General features: G+C 35.8%; 1 protein-coding gene across 2 annotated transcripts; it reads right to left on the bottom strand.

The window, feature by feature from the left end:
• Nucleotides 1-1,320: 1,320 nt before the first annotated feature.
• LOC126817247 (protein Mo25) lies at nt 1,321-20,755 on the bottom strand. 2 transcript variants are annotated; one of them, XM_050544456.2, is made up of 8 exons: nt 20,693-20,755; nt 11,961-12,152; nt 11,342-11,506; nt 10,590-10,708; nt 8,598-8,766; nt 7,319-7,444; nt 6,490-6,633; nt 1,321-5,652 (listed from the first exon to the last, which is right to left on the bottom strand). In XM_050544456.2, exons 2-8 carry the CDS (start codon nt 12,066-12,068, stop codon nt 5,470-5,472), a joined length of 1,014 nt encoding a protein of 337 aa, XP_050400413.1. In that variant the 5' UTR covers nt 12,069-12,152; nt 20,693-20,755; the 3' UTR covers nt 1,321-5,469. The 2 variants fall into 2 exon arrangements, with proteins under 2 accessions (XP_050400413.1, XP_050401163.1); XM_050545206.2 differs by lacking the exon at nt 20,693-20,755 and adding an exon at nt 16,685-16,702.

Below are 20,755 nucleotides of genomic sequence, written 5' to 3'. Positions count from 1 at the left end.
TGTTCATGTTTTAAACCCTCAGCACTGGCAAATCAAATGATGTTTAACGTGCTACTCTTATGCACCAACTGGGCAAATGAAGATGGGCATACACAATACAGTGTGCTAGAAGGGAAATTTTGCCCGAACAGGGTTTCTTCCGTCCTCTGCATCCCCAGTGGTATCCTTCCGTTCTACTCCACATAGGCCTGGGTTCATCCATGGGGTGTCTGTATGAAATAGCTTAATTTAACGTCCGCTTCCACCGAAGTGATATCACTTCCATGGGGGAGACCGTATTCAAATTATCTTCCCTTGATGATTGTGCGATTTTTATCGACTAATAACAGGATAAGCTTGATAGCATAATAACTTGCTACTGCCAGTTTTGACTGTCATAAAAACATCTTTCCCATGAAAAAGATGTTTTAGGACATGTTTTTGTGTGCATGTCACTTTAAATTTCTTGAAAACCTCATATTCGAACAAACAAGCTGCCATTTTTTTGTGAACATAAACAATGAGGCTAAGATTGGTTTGTAAACTGTTTTTAGATTGCTTCGTAGAATGAAGGGCAGACAATTTGTTGAATATGTGTCTCCCCCATGGATTAATCAAGGGCGTCAGTGGAGTAGAACGGAATGAGACCACTGGGGATACTGAGGATGATTTCCACCGGTCGAGGATTCTTTTAAGTGCACCCATCTTTGTTAGCCCGGTTGGTGAAGAGGATTCTTCGTTTCATTCTGAACTTAAATTTTAAGTAAATCGGATAATTCACACCTCTAGGACGTCTATAATGTTCTTCAATGTGATCAGGGGCTTTAACTGAAAATCAATAGTCCTCTTCAGCTTAATTTACAAAGTTCCATAAAGATATCCGAGATATGGAAACAAACCAATATAGAACGGATGGAGCCCTTTTAAATATCCTCCTGGACTAACATGGTTCGATTTTGTTACTATTATTTTGATAGTGGAAGGAAATAGCTGTCATACAATTGGGAGATAGAAACCAATCTGCCGCCACCCCCTCCCCCATTATGGCTGATAGGATCAGTTTATCTATGAATGAGATTGACCTATATGAGGTAAATGTTGTCTACAGTTGTATGTCTTCTGTCTCATCTAGGTCTGGGATACGGTATTTTTGAGGAGCAAACCCCAGACAGCTGTCTAGTCGTTCAGATGGGATGAAAAACCAAGGTCCTGTGTACATTGGGATGCACATAAAAGATTCCTTGGCAGTTGGAATTCAATATATGAGTGTGCCATAGTAGGACATTAAACCCCATTTATTTCATTTCTTTGCCATGCGTGGGAATAAAAAATCAAGACATGTATGTTTGATAGCTTTATATTAGACATTAATTATTGAATACTATTTTGTATCTTTTTACACAAGGTTTAATATATATATAATAATATAAACAAACAAAATATGTTATACTTTATACATTGATCTTTACATACAGGTCAGAGGTCAAATGATACGGGGGTTAAAATATATGTGCAAATACTACATTCTAATAATCTCCTGGAAACCCACACATGCTGTCTATTGCCAACTTGCATGTAGAATTGAAAACGCCTTTTGAGTCTTGGAAATCCATACACGCGGTCTATTGCTGACTCGCATGTAGGATTGTATACACCTTTTTAAATGTTTCTCCACAAGACTATGGAACCCACACATGCTGTCTCTTGTTTATTTGCATGTATCTGAGAAGTACTGGGTACATTTTTACCACAGAATAAGCCTTGAAAAATTGGATAATGTCCAAAAAATACACATTATAATCAAAATCCCCCAAATGACCATCAGCTGTTTTAATTAAAGGATGTTTTGCATAGGTGAGGCCCAAGTTCCCTCATCCCTTTCTCATTCATCCATATTTCCAGTATGGATACTAGACAAAGAGAGAAATGTGCACTAGGTCATTTCGGGACAAACATGCTTCAAATTTATTTCAATAATCCTCTTGCGTGTAGGGGTCTTTAGCAGTGGGAGTAAACCGAAGGACTCAGAGAAAACACACAAGGTTGGACAGACGATCCTACTTCTTGTCACGTATAATTGAAACCACGCCACTTGACTCAATGACAAACCGTACAATCCAACGTGCATGCGTTATCCATTCAACCGTTTGTTTTTACTGTAGTTTCTAATTAGTTATGTTCCGCAAGTCCAAACTGAATGGCAGTCATTGATGTCTGGTTATTCCAGTCTACACTGGTATTCTCCTGTGGGATATGTTTAGCCTTGTTCACCAAGATGGCACTCAAAAGCATTCTGGAATGCGATGTGTGTGTCAATTTTAAAAGGTTTATTTTGTCTTAAATATTGGATATCAGAAGCCCATCTTTTCACAGTAAGATAACATCAATGTTGATTTAAATTGACCAATCAGTTGTGTTTGCAATGTCAGAAGACAGTGGCTGATGTTGAGTTAGAGACTTGCCTCCTTTAATGGTGGGGTTTTTCCTTTTATAGAAACATGTATGTTAATAATTCTATCCCAATACAGCAGAGGGATGGGGGTTGGCAGGTACTGATATTTTTAATGAGCTATAAAAGCTTGAAAAAGAATTAAATCTACACTTCGATTGTCGCATTGTGAATCTTTAGGTCAATAAAAAGCAAAATCCTTATACTTTATAATAATACCGGTAATAATAATAATAACAAAAAAAAAACAAGTCTTACAAAGTGCTAAAATCCACATCACAGTAGAGACATGCTGTAAATGCTGACCACACACCAGCACACTATAACATCAGTGGTACACAGACAAAGATTCTTGTCTACGATATCACTCTTAGTGGAAATGGACTTAAAACTCAACGAACGAAAACGACAAAGATTGAGGGGATGCTCAATTGTCAGTCCGAAACGATCTGAACTGACCGAATTGCAATCGTGTCACAGTTCTGACAGTCCCGACAAATGATGTGTGGTGTTGTGGTGTGAATTACATTCTGGAATCTTCAATCGAGCATCACTAATGTGACATAATCAAGGGCCATAACTCTATTACAAGTAATAATTATCAGAAGTTCAATACAATTCTCATTAATCTCAATAAAGCATATAAATTTCCAACAAATCTGAACAGCACTTTTGTCATTAGATATTTCACAAGATTCTAAAAAGTGATCAAGAGCAATAATTCTGGAAGTTATAAGAAATCACTAAAATGCAATTGGCTTCTTTGTCTCACTCATTTAAACATACATAAATGTTAAAAAAGACCGGATGATAAATATAGTCTTTACAGTGTTCACAATTTCAGAATAAATTGTTGACAACAGACCATCGGACACTGGCAACAACATACCTCCACATTCCAATAATATACAGGCAAATAAAAAATAGCAAAAGGAACTACATTTATATTGTACAAGTACAAGCATTCTATGGACTAGGAACTAAGCATGCTGTCATCACCGTCATCTTGGAATTGTGGCGTCATATCAGAAATGGAAGTGTCAATCAATGTACAATTGTACAAGGAACAAGCATGTAGTTCATACTTGAATTGATGGAGCCTAAGGCTTTTATCACAAAGCACTCCCCCCCCCCCCCCCAAGATCCAGAATAACAAGATGAGTAGTGCTTGAAGTCCTGTTCCTGGTCCATAATCAGCAAGGGAAATAAAACAACAAAAACATTAACAAAACCTTACAGACTACAGTTTACAACATGGATCTCAATCAAAACTTTGGCTGGTCGAAACTTATAACTGTTATTTTTACCAGAATAATGCACAGAAAATAGCAATTTTTAACCCAATTGTTTTTTGGGCTTTCGTTCAGAAAAATATCAATTTAGTACAAATGATATCATTTTAAAGCTGAAATTCAATACGAGGCAGTATTCAACAAGTAAATAAGACTTTATTGAAAACCCAGGTTCTACCTAATCTAAAAGATTGTCATCTGCGGTATCAATCCGTTCTACTCAACACTGTCCATTCACAGGGGAGATACCTATTCACATTATCCACCCTTGGTAATCAACGACCACTCAAGAAGTTTGATAAATAGAAAGCAAGTAGTCAGTAATAGCATAACAACTGGACACTGTCTGCATGCCATTCTTTAATATTAAATTGCTTATTAAATTAAATCTCATAATCGAGGGTACAAGCAATCATATTGTTGTGAATGCAAACAATGGCACCAAGATGGGTTTGTAATGTGTTTTTTGATTGGTTCATAGCATCAACCTGACCAATGAAATCATGAAAGGCAGTGTGGATCAAGGGGTTAGTGGAGCAGAACGGATCAATAAAAAAAACCAATCTCATTAAAATTTTATCTTTAGTTCCAAATTTAACTTTGGTTGGTCTACACCTCATTGGTTATAACTTTAGCTCCAGCTTCTGTCATTGGCTAAGCTATTTTTATTCTCCCCCCCCCCCCCCGATTAATAATGCACAGTTGATGAATTTATCTTGAACCATTTAAATATTTCTCAATGCCATGATTTTGGTACTTCAGTTCTTTACAGATTAAGCTGCCGAATATTTTTTTTCAGGATTCTTATTTTTCACAATAAAAAGAATCCACAAACATTGTCAAGTATAAGAATATGTAGGCAAAGAATTTAGTCGCTGCAGTTCACACATTGGTTATTGCAATAACAAAACAAGATTAAGAGAAATAAACATACTTCTTGGACTTTTTATCTCACTGCAATCAATAAAATGGACCATGCCAATCTGTCCCTCTGGGGGTTATTCCAAACTCTTTTGGGGTCTATCTCAATGTCGGTTTTAAATTCTTTCACTGAGAAGATGCCACTTTGGGTAAAATCCCTGAAGTTGGTAGTTACCTGTATCTAAAACTAATGAACTAAACGCTGCAAATATGTTAAAACAGAAGCTTTATCTTATCCTGTTGTTCAATTTCCACTTGGTTCAATAGCCTGATAATTTTTCCACATTAAGAAATGAATGTTTTTGGAGTGTTTGCAATAACTGTGAATTTCAGTTAAGAATAAAGCTAAATAAAAAATATCTTCACACAAGCTAAGTGTCCCTTCATTTTTTTTTCAAATTCTGATAATGCACATCTAGATATATTATATATGCATGTACAACAATCCTGATATACTGTGTATCATCGTAGCGTTGCTGCATGAACTCTCCGAAGCAGAAATCTTCATCAAAACTTGCTTCTACTCAACATAACAACAGTGTTTAAAATATTGGACCGTCCACGAAAATCACATCGGAAATGAACTTCCAATTAAAGGCATACGATGGAAGAAACTGGAAGGTTGTGTCTAAAAATTGTGTGTCACATACATCAGGCGAGTCTACATGGTGAGTTTTTTTTTGTTTTTAGAACCTAGAAAACGACGTCTTGAATTCACAAACGAAGAGAGACGACGACTCAACTGCATACATATATATATATGTATATATATATATATTACAGATATAACTCGGCATATATATGTATTATTATATAATTAAGCTATTGTTAAGATTCCTCCGGGGCTTTTAAGTCCTTTATTTGTTTAATTAAGTAAGCCTTTTCATCGTTAAATTGTTCGTCTTCGGATCGATCCGTATGAAACTTAGCTAGAAAGTCCACAAGTTTTTCTTTGTTCCGTAACAGTATTTCTAAGATGGGTTTGGGTTTGTTGGGGTTGGCTACAAACACCTGAAAATATATGAAACATCATTAGTGCACCAATAAATATAGCTTAGATCGTTAGTGCACCAGCAAATATGTCAAACATTGTAAGAACACCTGTAAATATACCAAACATCGTTAGTGCACCTTTAAATATGGCTTAGATCATTAATGCATCTGTAAATATCTCAAACATTGTTAGTGCAATTGTAAATATCTCAAACATTGTTAGTGCATTTGTAAATATCTCAAACATTGTTTGTAATAATCATAACCATCAGAAGCATATTGAACATTAAACAAAGCTGATCCATAAAATGGTAAAATATAGCACAAACATCATTAGTGCACAGGTAAAATGTGTGTGTAAATAATGACCTAAAAATCTCATTCTTGCTAATTACTCAATAGACCCATCAATGTTTAAATTCTACCACTCCACTATACACAAAAGAGAGAGAGAAATGGAGTTTAACATCCACTTGACACAACCTTGGTCATTTCGGGACTAACATATTGTTCAATTTTATTTGAATAATTCACTTGAGCATTGGGGATAAAACTGGAGAAAACCTACGAAGTTGGACCAGCTACCCTACTGCTGGTCACATTCAAGCCACTTGACTCAATGACAGACCTTATGATCTAACCTGCTTGTGTTAAACCATTTGACAATCCCCCACCCCACCCCCAATCGAAACACAAGAACCTTGCTCTACATAACAAAATGTTGAGTATATCCAACGTTCGATTGTCTTGGCTCCCAACATTTTGCTCCCCAAGCCCCATATTTATTCAATTAAAACAATAGTTCGAAGTAAACAAAGTTATTATCATTTTGTTCAATATTCACCTAGCTCTTACCTTGAAAACATGGAAGGCTTCGAACTGAATATTACGACTCTTTTCACGTAACATATTCATCATCAATTTGAGGTTGTCTGGGTTACTGATATATTTGGTCATGGTGGTGAAATTGTGACGATCTAATAACAATTCACCCAATAACTGCAACAAAAAAAAAGCAACTTGAATAATAGCAACATTTATATTAGGTCACCTTCAAGGAATTTGTTGTTACATCTATATTATTTCCTATCAATCTGTGATCTATATCGCTGAAATTTGGGGTTCGAACGTTTGGGAATGGTGGCTATACATGTACATATTCATCATCAATTTGAGGTTGTCTGGGTTACTGATATATCTGGCTGGGGTAAAAGGCGGGGGACAATAAAAAGGCCACGAAAAGTGATTTTAGTTGCCCGGTCGCATTAGACAAAAGAAAGATTATTTTAAGGTCAGTCTAATAATAATATCGCCGTTTATGAAGCATGTTAATACTGAAGAACAGTTTCTAAAATCTAGTTCACAACCTGTCATACACGCACTATCGGTGGGAAATTTTAGTAAACCTGTGCGTGAGACAGCGTCACTCGCGTGTGTTGACAGACTGGCTGTAGAGACTTTTGGTTCTGCACATACAAAATTTTGCACGGTTTCTTGCGGCCAGTCTGCGAGCTACCAAACCCTACGATCCGTGCGTGTCAAAACACGCTAGGCTTACGGCAGTGTTGGTTGCTATAGTCACTGATTATTTACAGATCAGAGTTTTGAAATAAGAATGTTTTGAGTTGAGTTTTAAAATGGCCCACTCTTGTTAGCTGTTTGGTAGTTTAAAAGTTATATTTACCTTCAAAGCTTGTCGTCGTGTGACATAATTTTCTGAGTTTAGAAGAGATTGATAGTTGTGGAAAACCTGATCATAATTATTCTCTAAAAATTCTGCCGATAACATTTTATGTTTTATCAACAATTCCTGGAAATACAAAATATTTAATCTTCAACCATCTTTAAATACAATGAAATGGGGTTTAATGTCCTACTTTTGTGCACCAACTGGCTTAAATACAATGACAGCAAAGTGAAATACCAATATTGTTTTCGACAATGTTTCATCAATAAATGTAAGATGCATTAAGTAAGATTTAGATAAAGAGCTGGTCGATCTCGGTTCAGCCAAGGTGTAGCCTTTCTTAAACATGTTGTCTTAAACATATGTCATTAAACATATGACATATTTCTCAACTTTGCTCAATTGTGTTTAAACACATTTCATCTTGCTGTAGTTGTTAGGGTTGGGGACTTGGGTAAAAACTGCAGATTTCCCTAAGGTCACAAGATGTAAACAGGGTTAGGGCATGTGATTGTTGCCGAGGATTGTGGTTAATGGTTAGGTAAGGTTTAAGGCTAGGTCTTGGGTTAGTGTTCGCGATAGACCTGTTTCCATTTCGTGACCATGAGGAATTCTGCAGGTGGCCTTCTGAAATAAATCTAATTGGGGGAACTAAAAGGGGTCTCATAAGTGGAATAGCCTGCGCCCTCTCTACATCTTTATGAGGATTGTTAAATGGGGTTTAACATCCTACCGTTCTGCACTTACAGTGCAAACCAGAGAGAGAAAGAGAGCGATGGGTTTTAACGTCCACTCGACGCAAACTAGGTCATTTCACGAATAACATTATATGGTTTAATTTTATTTCAATAATTCGCTTGCACGTAGGGGTCTTTAGCAGTGGTAGGAAACTGGAGGACCCAGAGAAAGCCAGCGAGGTTGAACAGACGACCATACTCCTTGTCACATACAACCGGGGAATCAAAACCACACCAGTTGACTCAATGACTAGCCTTATGATACAACGTGCAAGCACTAACCATTCGGCCATCCAACCCCCACCCAGGAAACAAATACATGCATAAATGTGATATGTCTTAATGCATGTGTATTCTATCGACACTAGCAACCAATTTTATATGTAGTTGGGAGTTTATAAGCACATAGAAATGAATTATTAATTGTAGTTTATAAGTCTATCCAGTTACAAAATGCCTCTAAAAGAGTCATTAATAGCGTGATAGCAATTACTTGGTTAAATTTCAAGAAAGATAAAAAAAAAAAACAAGCTAGAAACCTTAAATGTGGAGAAGGCATCAGAAGCAATGTCAAATGTTGATAATTCTACGTATCGAAAAAAATCATAAAATTCTTCCGAGTTCAACATGAGTTTAGCCAGGGCCTCGTAACGGCAACATTCTCGTAACATCATACCACAATTTAAAGCCACTTCTGGTGTCTCATATCTGAAGTATAGAAAATCCATGAGAACTGTCTTCAATATCCCATGCCCTTGCATACAAAAATACTTAGCCAACATTGTTTCCATGTTAACAAAAAGATAGGTTGTCAGGCAACAAAACATACGCCCACAGCAGCTAAATCGTCCGAGCAGTCAACAAGAGTTGTCGCATATTTTTACTTTTTTCGGTAATGAAACATTTATAATACACTAAAATCTGATTAAGAGTAACAACTCATTAAGTGATTATCAGAAAATCATTAGAATTTGTTTGGTTTTTATAAAGTTCTGCCCCGTGCTAACGTTTAGTATACAAAACATTTAATATCATGGATTTAACTGTTCAAGTTGTCAAAATTCATTGAAAATCAATATACTTCTTCATCACTTAACCTTCAACTCTGTGTATCAATCTGAAGTCAATCAGATGATAACTTTAGCCTCCACAATATATTTTGAAGTGATCAAGGACCATAACTCTGGCAGTAATTATCTGAAATTTCTGAAAATCAATAGGCTTTTTCGTCTCATGACCTTAAACACTGTGTATAAATTTAAAGCTAATCGGATATTAACTTTTGTCTCTAGAACGTCCACAAGATTTTTTGACAGGATCAAGGACCATAACTCTGGTAGTAATTATTGAAAATCGCTGAAAATGATTAGACTTTTTCGTCTCATGACCTTTAACACTGTGTAAAAATTTAAGGTCAATCGGATATTAACTTTAGCCTCTAGAGCATCCACAAGATATCTTGAAGTGATCAAAGGCCATGACTTTGGCAGTAATTATCCGAAATTGCTGAAAATCAATAGGCTTCTTCGTCTCATGACATGAAACACTGTGTATAAATTTAAAGTCAATCGGATATTAACTTTGGCCTCTAGAGCGTCCACAAGACTTTTTGAAGTGATCAAGGGCCATAACTCTGGCAGTAATTATCCAAATTTGCTGAAAATCAATAGGATTCTTTGTCTCCTGACCTTAAACACTGTGTATGAATTTAAGGTCAATCGGATATTAACTTTGGCCTCTAGAGTGTCCACAAGATTTTTTGAAGTGATCAAGGGCCATAACTTTGGCAGTATTTATTGGAAATCGCTGAAAATCAATAGGCTTCTTCGTCTCATGACCTTTAACACTGTGTATAAATTTAAAGTCAATCAGATATTAACTTTGACCTCTAGAGCATCCACAAGATTTTTTCAAGTGATCAAGGGCCATAACTCTGGCAGTAATTTTTGGAAATCGCTGAAAATCAATAGGCTTCTTCGTCTCATGACCTTAAACACTGTGTATAAATTTAAAGTCAATCGGATATTAACTTTGGCCTCTAGAGCGTCCACAAGCAATTGTGCACGCCGGACCGACGGACGGGGGCGACGACAATATACGACCACATTTCAATGTGGGCGTATAAAAAGGGATTAAATCAGAGAAATGTCTAATCAGCAAAAGGCACACTTACTATATTAATAGGTTAATGTAAGCACAAAGTCAGGGTTCCCACAGGTTACACAAGGTAAAAAAATCCAGACTTTCAAGAACCTCAAATTGGTACTTTCAAGGAATCTTAAGATCATAGTTTGATACTTTCGAAGACTATTTTAACATATTTCGATGTCCAAATGCCTGTGTGAATACTCTTTAATTTGGATTGTTCACATATTTCACCATACATAATTACCATAAAAGTTTTAAAAACTGAATATAGCTCACTTTAATATGGCATTCATATTACATTAATATGTGTTTTTAGGCCCATTTACGTCTATTTTAAGGTTCCAAAAAACAGAGAGCCATTTAAAAATACCAATAATACTTACCCTTTCATGAGAGCTATTAATACATCTTTACGAGTACAGATATATTCTACAGTCGGTGAACGTGTTCCAATCTGACGACGTAATAGATTGTTGAAAATCTGTACCACATCTTTTCTTCCCTGAAATCATATCACAAAAATAATATTAAAACTAGATCACATGTCATGGATTATACATGTTAAATAATTATTAAAATCAGTCAAAAACTGATGAGCCCCCTTTTTTTTAAATTCAAACAATCAATTTTTAGTACATTTTAGCCTGGATTAGGCAACGAAAAATTAGATATTGTCTGAAAAATACATGATCGGTACCAATCTGATTAAAATACAGATCTGTATTTCAGTTGTTTTTTTTATACTTTCGATGGCCTCTACTACATGAAGATTTGAGCAGTTGTAGTGGAAGGTCACGGCAGAGGTCACATGAGCTGCTTTTTAACCTACATGTATGACGTCAAGACATTTGATTAATCAATCAGCGTTGATGTTTCATGCACCCCACACCAAAAACTTGCTGTAAACAGATCGTAAACAGACCGTTTCATTGGCTAATCCCTCGCATGATCCAGAATACAGGTTATATAACAATTCTTCAAGATCCTAGTGTAGTAAAGACAAGAAAAACGAGTCTTTGAACTATAAAATCCGAAATAAAATAGGATCTGTGTTAAATTAATCAGATTGGATCAGGACATGACAAAGCGTGTCAGATTTGTACTTTATTTTGCAATATTCACGAAAACTCCTCACCTCAAAATCAATCTTCTCCAAATTTTCTACCATCATTTTGAGAACTTCACCCTGGTATATCTCCATTGAAAGTTGGGCGACGTTCTCAGGTTGTGGGTCAGAGCCAGCTGTTCCATATAACATGACCTTCATGTTAGCCAGTATTTTAGTTACATCATCTGATGCCTGTCAAATAAAGTAAAATAACACATAAATTCATTTGTGTGCACGTAAAAGAACAACTGATAGTTGGATATCGAAATAATAGTATGCCATAGTGCCGCAGTCCGGGCAATGACATTTTCTGCTCCATCATAAATACAGAAGAGAAATAAATGGGGTTTAACGTCCACTTAAAATGAACGAGGTCATTTCGGGACTAACACATGGTTCAATTTTATTTCAATAATTCGCTTGCGCGTAGTTGTCATTAGTAGTTTGAGGAAACCGAAGGACTCTGACAAAACCCACGTGATTGGACACTACTCCTTATCATGTACAAGCGGAAATCAAAAACCTCACTACTTGACTCAATAACAGACCTTTGGTTTTAGGCGCACGCATTTAACCACTGGACCCACCCACCCCACCCCTTCACTAAATACACAAGACATCAAGCATCTGATTTTGTTACAGTTACCTTTTTTAAGTCTTTATCTTTACTAGGGTTTTGTAATGTCTGCAGAGCATCTTTCAGCCCTTTAACTAGCTCTTGTGGGTTTTTCTGTGATTTACCAAAGAGAGGCATACTAACTAGCTAGCTCTACTCTAGGCTTTTTAATTAAAAATTGAGAGTTATCCTTCTTAATCTGATTCAATTAAATACCAGAATCTGAAACATAGAAATAACATATGTAAACTTTTAGTTGTTAATGGGGCATTATGGAAGATTAGATAAAGAGCTGGCAGTTCTCTCACTATAATAGTTTTAAACAAGCCAACAGTGAGGCTGATGTCCCCCGCCGAAATAGGAAAATAATTAGAGGACACATATAAATTTATCACAAATTATCTTTTACAAAGTATTGAACAATCAAACAGTATATCTTTACTTATAGTCTAACAATCAAAGTAGGAGAGTTATTGTTTTCCAAAGTCTCGACCAATCAAATTGCGTATCGCTCTGCTTACCCTGAGCAGAAAATGCTCATTATCAAACTTAGTCAAGGTATTACTGTAATGAAACTATACACCAAGTTTCATCAATCTCACTTAATTAGAACTAAAGTTATCGTGTCCCAAAGCATCAACCAATCAAATTGCTTATCTCTGCTTACCCTAAGCGGAAAATGCTCATCTTCGAACTCCATCAAGGCATTGACCTAATCAACACATACACCAAGTTTGAACATTCTAGCTCAATTAGGAAGAGAGTTATCGTGCCCCAAAGTATCAACCAATCAAATTGCTGCTTACCCTGAGCAGAAAATGCTCATTATCAAACTTAGTCAAGGTATTACTGTAATGAAACTATACACCAAGTTTCATCAATCTCACTTAATTAGAACTAAAGTTATCGTGTCCCAAAGCATCAACCAATCAAATTGCTTATCTCTGCTTACCCTAAGCGGAAAATGCTCATCTTCGAACTCCATCAAGGCATTGACCTAATCAACACATACACCAAGTTTGAACATTCTAGCTCAATTAGGAAGAGAGTTATCGTGCCCCAAAGTATCAACCAATCAAATTGCTTATCTCTGCTTACCCTAAGCGGAAAATGCTCATCTTCGAACTCCATCAAGGCATTGACCTAATAAACACATACACCAAGTTTGAACATTCTAGCTCAATTAAAAGTTATCGTGTCCCAAAGCATCAACCAATCAAATTGCTTATCTCTGCTTACCCTAAGCGGAAAATGCTCATCTTCGAACTCCATCAAGGCATTGACCTAATCAACACATACACCAAGTTTGAACATTCTAGCCCAATTAGGAAGAGAGTTATCGTGTCCCAAAGCATCAACCAATCAAATTGCTTATCTCTGCTTACCCTAAGCGGAAAATGCTCATCTTCGAACTCCATCAAGGCATTGACCTAATAAACACATACACCAAGTTTGAACATTCTAGCTCAATTAGGAAGAGAGTTATTGTGTCCCAAAAAGTGTGACGGACAGACAGACGGACAGACAGACGGACGAACCCATTTTAATAGTCCCCTGCTTTCTTCGAAAGGCGGGGGACAAAAAACTAGTTAACCTAAAGGTAATATGCTGAAAATTTCAGGCAAATTGCTCCACCCACTCTGAACTAACATATTAGCGATTGAATTTTAGGCCTAGCCTTGATCATCATTACTTAAAATGTACGTCAGTACGATAAAAAAAAAAACATATGTAGTCCCGATTATCCATTTTTGCATTTACATGTAATTAATGAGCATTGAGCAGCAGATCCTATTCAAATCCAGTGAAAATCGAACACATTAAGATGGCATCAGGAGTTGATTATGGTTAATAAATCTTAATATCAGGTCTAAAGAAAGAGATGCAATAGGCAGATTTAGGTCTTGCATAATGTATGTTTAAATATAAATATGAATATGTAAAGATTAGTGAAACTACTATTCGGATATCCGTTAACGGATTCAAAATAAGGGTTATGCGAATCATTTTACTATCCGTTAGTTTTCTGACATTCCGTATGCTCTATATTTAGCCATTTTTACATCTGATTACTTTGAAATTTTCCCCAATGCTATTGATCACGTACGCAGCTTTGAGCATAAATGTTAACATTAGCGATAGTAACTAATAAAATCTTAATGCAGTTCAACGAAAACAGTAGTCTAAATAAAAAAATATTCATTCATTCCCTGTGCTAGTTTACGCTAGATAGAAGCTACTTCTTGGGTTTACGGAATACAAGTTTACACTGTGTTTATACTTCCCGCAATGAAATTTATTCATAACGACCTAGGTCACGTATATTCTCACTTACTGACTTGTTCAATAGCAGTAGATTATCATAATGAGGCAAACGACCTTGACGGAATAAATGTCAGATGTTTTTATTTTACTTTTTTCATTTGCGTTGATTGAGCAAAAATGATAAGTGGGAGGGCTGCGGATTACAGGAGTAGTTATACACAAATTTATTCACCTCATTGATTTTTTTTGGATATCATGGATAGTCTTAATAATTGCAGCTAAAGGTAGGCACTTTTTTTTCTTCATGGCTCAAACAATTTGCAAATCGAAAGTAAGATTTCATACTCAGCATACACAAACACTCATAAACATTGAAATAAGTAAGAAATTATGAGTATATGAACTTTTGATGTGATTTTGTTCAAGAATTTCACGTTTCCGAATTATCCGAATAGTATTCGGATAGCAACAAAAGTATTCGGATCACAAATCTTGATCCGATTTTCAACACTAGTAAAGATGCATTATGTATGCCCATCTAAGAGCTAAATTTAACCTGCGGCTGCCAGGCAGGATACGCCCACATTTTCGAGAGATGGATAGAGAACAAGCTAAGAAGAAAGTGATTTTTCCTACAATCAAGGGCCATAATTCAGGAAATTACAATTCGATATGCGCAAATATCGAAAGAACCGAGATCTTTGTGTTATAAACTTACATTTCAAGTTTCAACAAAATCGGATTAAAATTGTGACCTCCATAGGGTCCACAACCTTGATATACCATATTTTTACGCTATTTGAGAACGAAGGGCGACCATTTTGTCTGTCAGTTTTGGGCCGATTTTCACGAAATTCGAATTCAGCCGTCCTTAGGGTGTAACAGTGACATAATAATACGTTTTTTTAAATCGGATAAAAATTATGACCTCTATAGGGTCCACAAGCTAAAAACGTGTATTTTCGTACAATCAGGGGCCATAATTCACGAAGTTACGGTCCGATATGCGCAAATATCGAAAGGAACCAAGATCTTTGGGTTATAAACCTACATTTCAAGTTTCAACAAAATCGGATAAAAATTGTGACCTCTATAGGGTCCACAACCTTGATATACCATATTTCTACGCTATTTGAGAACGAACGGCTGCCATTTTGTCTGTCAATTTTGGGCCGATTTTCACGAAATTCGAACTCAGCCATCCTTAGGGAGTAACGGTGATATAATGATACGGTTTTTTAAATCGGATAAAAATTATGACCTCTATAGGGTCCACAAGCTAAAAACGTGATTTTTCGTACAATCAGGGCCCATAATTCAGGAAGTTACGGTCCGATATGCGCGAATATCGAAAGGAATCGAGATCTTTGGGTTATAAACTTACATTTCAAGTTTCAAAAAAATCGGATAAAAATTGTGACCTCTATAGGGTCCACAAGCTAAAAACGTGATTTTTCGTACAATCAGGGGCCATAATCAATGAAGTTTTGATCCGATACATGCCAATATCGAAAGCAGCCGAGATCCTTTGGGGATAAACCTATATTTCAAGTTTCGTCAAAATCCAATAAGAATTGTGACCTGTAGAGAGTCCACAAACAATTGGACAGGGGCAACGGCATAATACGTCCACATGAAAATGTGGGCGTATAAAAATTGACAATCAAGACATTGTTTATTATTGTAACAACTGTAACATTGCTACTAGCAATGAAAATCGAGACTACATTATTCTTATCAAAATTTCCTACATTCATAACTTTGTTCAGAATGAAGTAATTATCTATTTTTTAACTATTATTATAGCAAGAACTGTCAGCTCTATAATGCATGTATAACCTAGTTAATCTTTAAGAGAGAGAGATAGGGTTTAACGTCCACTCGACACAAACCAGGTAATTTCTGGACTAACATATGGTTTAATTTTATTTCAATAATTTGCTTGCGCATTGGGGTCTTTAGCTGTGGGAGGAAACCGGAGGACCCGGAGAAAACCCACGAGGTTGGACAGGCGACCCTACTCCTTGTCACGTACAACCGGGGATTTGAAACCACGCCAGTTGACTCAAAAGTTATTCTTTAAACCTTTCATGATACAGGTATAGGACCCTGTACTCATTAGGTCATCACAAATTGTGGGTCTGTTAAACTGCACCCATTCTAGGCCTAGAATGTCAATGAGAACAGTAAATATGAAACCTCAATGAAGCGAACTGTCTTTACATGAGTCCCAGATCACCAGGTGATCTTAATCTATTAAATTGTATTCATTACGCAACTGGATAAGGTACCGGTTTTAATAAACTATAAAACGGCTATCGGTACTAAAATATTTGGACGATAGCTTGACAAAGAGTATTCTCTCCATGTCATCAAGCTAATTATTATGAGTCAGTTTACTATCTGGTTTAGCAATCAATCCATCAATCCGATTTAAAAGAGATAATCCTAATGATTAGACAAGGCTCTACACAGCATTTTGAACTTACTTGTGCAAACATAAGTAAATTTTCAAAACCACTAGCCAAACAAAATTTTCAGTTGCCAAGTCTGAAGATTAGAATAATTTGTCATATGATATAGCTAAATTATATTGTGAACATACATAACTCTTCAACTTGTCGTCCTATAATAATAATAAAAGATGTTTTATACATTTTTTTCCAACTGGGACTCACTGCGAGACGAAGATGGTGAAGCTTGTAATTTTGCTTGTTTGGGTGGTGTAGCGTCAGTAGCATGACTATCATCATTTTTCCCCGACTGAGACTCGCTGCGAGACGAAGTTACTTTACTAGTAAAGTAAGACGATATAGGTTCGATTCGTCTGCTAGCCATGCTGTCAGCTGTCTCGTAAACTTTCAATAAATACAGCGCATGCACAATGAGAATTTTCTCGCAGAGGACAATGTGATTGACCCAATTTCAAACCAGGAAGTAAACAAGAGTGACAGTCGACCGGGATCATTGCTGATTACGTTATCTTTACAGAGAAAAGTTCAGATAGCTATAGTGTTAATTGGGGACTTCAAGATATATGTTCACTCGCCAGAAACCTAGCATTTATAAATATCTGGTCGCCATTGTCAAAATTCAGTCGCATTGTAGCGCCTTGTTAGAAAATCTTAAACTTGGGGCCTGATAAGTGTGAAACCAGACCATCACTTACATACATGTACATGCATATACATGTTCCGCTTTCAAGAATCACATAATTTTGTTTATGGTTATTTATACTTTAAAAAATAATCTTAAGTTTTGCAATGACAAGCTATTTGGAATGATTAAAATTACTTGACATCAAATTTTAAAATAATTAAATTTTCAATTTGAATGACATAGACAAACTAAATTTTGATTTTTGTGACTCAAAGATTAGGCCTACTCTGAGACTGCTTTCGTAAGGATCTTTATTGGAAAAAATAAAGGTTCTTTTTAAGGCCGGTAAGGTTGTTATTCGTTAATATCAGGAGAATACTGCTTGTAGAATGTAATGATTACATTGAAAAACTAATGGTAATGTAATTAATTACATTTGCAATGTAATAATGGCCCTATGACAGCTCTGAGGTTGATTTTAGTCTTTTTACAGTCATTGTTGTTTGTATTTAAGAGGAGGGCCAAAGTAGGAGAGTGATCAGTTGTTTGTATGTACGGGAAATGATTCTGAAGATCAATAACTGCATGTAAGGGGGTCATTCGTGGTTTCGTAAATGATAATACCCCCCCCCCCCACATGACTTTATGAAGGAGAGCGATTTTCAATTTGAAGGGAGGGAGAAAAACCTTTCCTCGGTCGACATTCAGGTGTACGACGGTGCTCGAAAGCAGTTGCTCGCCTTAAAAAACAACTGTTTTTAGATTAGCTAAAACTAAAACCATTTTGCCAAGATGAATATCTACATGACATGGCTCGAAATGTTCGCCTGTCTACTTGTTGCCGACAGGCAATTTTTTCGTCTGACAGGTAGCAAATAAAACTACCCGTCGCTTGCGACAGGTGGGCTAAATTTTACTTGATGTTTAGTAAATTGACCACAATACTCACGTCCACGTCACATACATTTAATTATTCGTAACTAAATGCAAGAATTAAGCACAGAAATACCGCGAAAAGCCACCATTTGCACTGTTGACATTTCGCTCTGTCGTAGGCTACAGTTACTCACACAGTTGGGAAGTAGACAATTTTATAACAATGAATTTCACCCCATCTGCTTCACCAAACTAGTTTATAGCATTGTGGAGTATTATATCTAAATAAATTAAAGCACCCCCAAGTCACAAAAATACTTCTACCGTAACAACAACACAATAAATATAGTGGTGGTTGGAACGGAAATGCACATGGCTCGTTGCTTGGTGTATTTAGTTTTAAACAATTTCCATAAATAAAGGCCATGAATGATTTATAAGACAATTTGACAAAATCAAATAATCAGGTCGGAAAAATATTTAAGATATTTATAAATATAATTTGTAGCGTAAATATAGTACGGATATGTGAGAAGGGAATTCCAGGTGGCATTATCTGTCCTTCGCACGCGGTACATGTAAATACGGTGCCATGCACAGGTGTGATTTGTGTTTTGATATTCAATTTATTACGGATATTATAAAATCTGAATTCTACAACTCAACGGCGAAGTATTCGATTTAGTACGGAAGTGTGGTACCATGATAATGTGCGGAATTCATGTGCATCAAATGATAGAATTGTATTAATCTTCGAGTCGATGAGCCAAAGCAGATTCACCTACTTTCAAGAATTTTTAGGTATTCCGATGTCGAAGAAATAAAAAGGTTTCATATTACAATATTTATATGGAGCAATATATGTCGAGACCTAAACAAACGTGTGTGTGTACCTACATGTATGGATATGTGTGATGTGATTAGTCTTTGAGTTTGATAATTGAGAGTGACAGGTTATTTACTGAAGCGACAGGTATGAAGAAAAGCTACCTGTCGCTTGCGCCAGGTAGCTTTTTTTAAACATTTCGAGGCCTGCATGAGAAGGAATATCACACTTCAAAAATGGTTCTTCCTTTCAGCATTTACATTTACCAAAATATCATGAATTAAAATTTAGTCAAAACCTAGCTTCACCTGTCATCTTTGCTATGTCTATGGATGGGTTTATTTTTAATCTGATTTAAATATGAAGTAGATTTCTAAATTCTTCATCCACATATTATTAACTTCAGGGCAGAATTACATGTTTGAAGACACTGTACATCATGTACTTCCCATATGCAAATAATTTAAATTATAAGTAGGCCACAAATGTTATTGTTAACAATCGAAACTGGTAGTGGTATGTATTACATTAATATAGATATATGGTCATATGTACACAATTTTGAGGCCTAATTCTGACCTTCAACCGTACATTTTAACAATTGTGTTATACATGTACACACAAATTATGTATAAAATTATCTGCATGTCAAATTTTTCTTCTATCCATGTAATGAATATAAATACGCATTAATAAATTACATGTTACATGCATAAAATTATTCACATCAAATTTTTCTCCTATCCACGTATGAATTTATATATAAGCTTATACATTTAGACATGGACAAAATTATTCACATGTCAAATATGTTTTTTCTGTCAATCTGAAATGTGTCAAAAAATTATGTCACACTGTAGTGTTTAATTTGTCAATTATCTTTCCTAAAATAAATAATAAAGAAACTATCACAGAATTACAATAAAATATATGGAGACTTGACGTCATAAGAAAATTGAGAAAAGACTTACCTGTCAAGTGAAATAGATTTGCCATAAATTTTTGTGTGTTTTTTTTTTAAGAAAAAGATGTTAAGGGGAGATAATATAGATCTAGCTGTCATGTGCTGACAGTGACAATGACATTCTTGAAATATTTCTAAAAGGTACCGTAGATTCTATTCAATTCAAGAATTCCAGTGAGAAATATTACTGAATTTATTTAAAAGATATAAGCTCACTCAAATTATTATTGAATTACAAAGCAAACTGGATAATTAATATGGCAAATATGATCACTGAGAATGACATAATTGATGAAAACCCGTTCGCATGATCCATGCCATTCGTCCTACACTAAAACACTAAGTGAGATGTCACACGCGTTCGATGAATCGTCAGCTCTACTCACCAGATGACATACACGCAGCACCATGTAATATTTTCTGCATCGCCATATTGAAATCGTTCTATTTTAACATAATAATAATTTGATTGATAAAACATGTTGGCTATGAAAATGTAGGTGAACGAAAAACGTGTTTCCGGGTTGAAAACAATTGTCACTTGCGATGTACTGAAAAATGGCCGTCTGTTCGCATTCACTCTCACTTCCCTGCCCAAAAACGGGGACAATTGTAAACGTATCAAATCACCCTGTGAATTGATTATGGGGTATATTCGATGGATGACACAATCATTACCCAATTCTATGACTGGTATAATCAAAATTATTCCCAATTAAAGCATAAACTTACTTAATATCAGTACATCCACCACCCAAAAACTTTCAATGAGTGACGTCAATATATACGAATTGC

Source organism: Patella vulgata, chromosome 1 (genome assembly GCF_932274485.2).
Source record: "Patella vulgata chromosome 1, xgPatVulg1.2, whole genome shotgun sequence".
NCBI classification, from domain to species: Eukaryota; Metazoa; Mollusca; class Gastropoda; family Patellidae; genus Patella; species Patella vulgata.
The sequence above is the reverse complement of the archived record's forward strand: the minus strand, read 5'-3'. Positions and strand labels throughout refer to the sequence as shown.

Bases quoted from the DNA above. Each gene is read 5' to 3' on its own strand.
- LOC126817247 (XM_050544456.2), bottom strand. From the start codon at position 12,068: ATGCCTCTCTTTGGTAAATCACAGAAAAACCCACAAGAGCTAGTTAAA. The intron at 7,445-8,597 runs GTTTCTAGCTTG...TTGTATTTCCAG, and splicing joins ATGCCTTCTCCACATTTAAG to GAATTGTTGATAAAACATAA. The intron at 6,634-7,318 runs GTAAATATAACT...TTTTTGTTGCAG, and splicing joins CACGACGACAAGCTTTGAAG to TTATTGGGTGAATTGTTATT.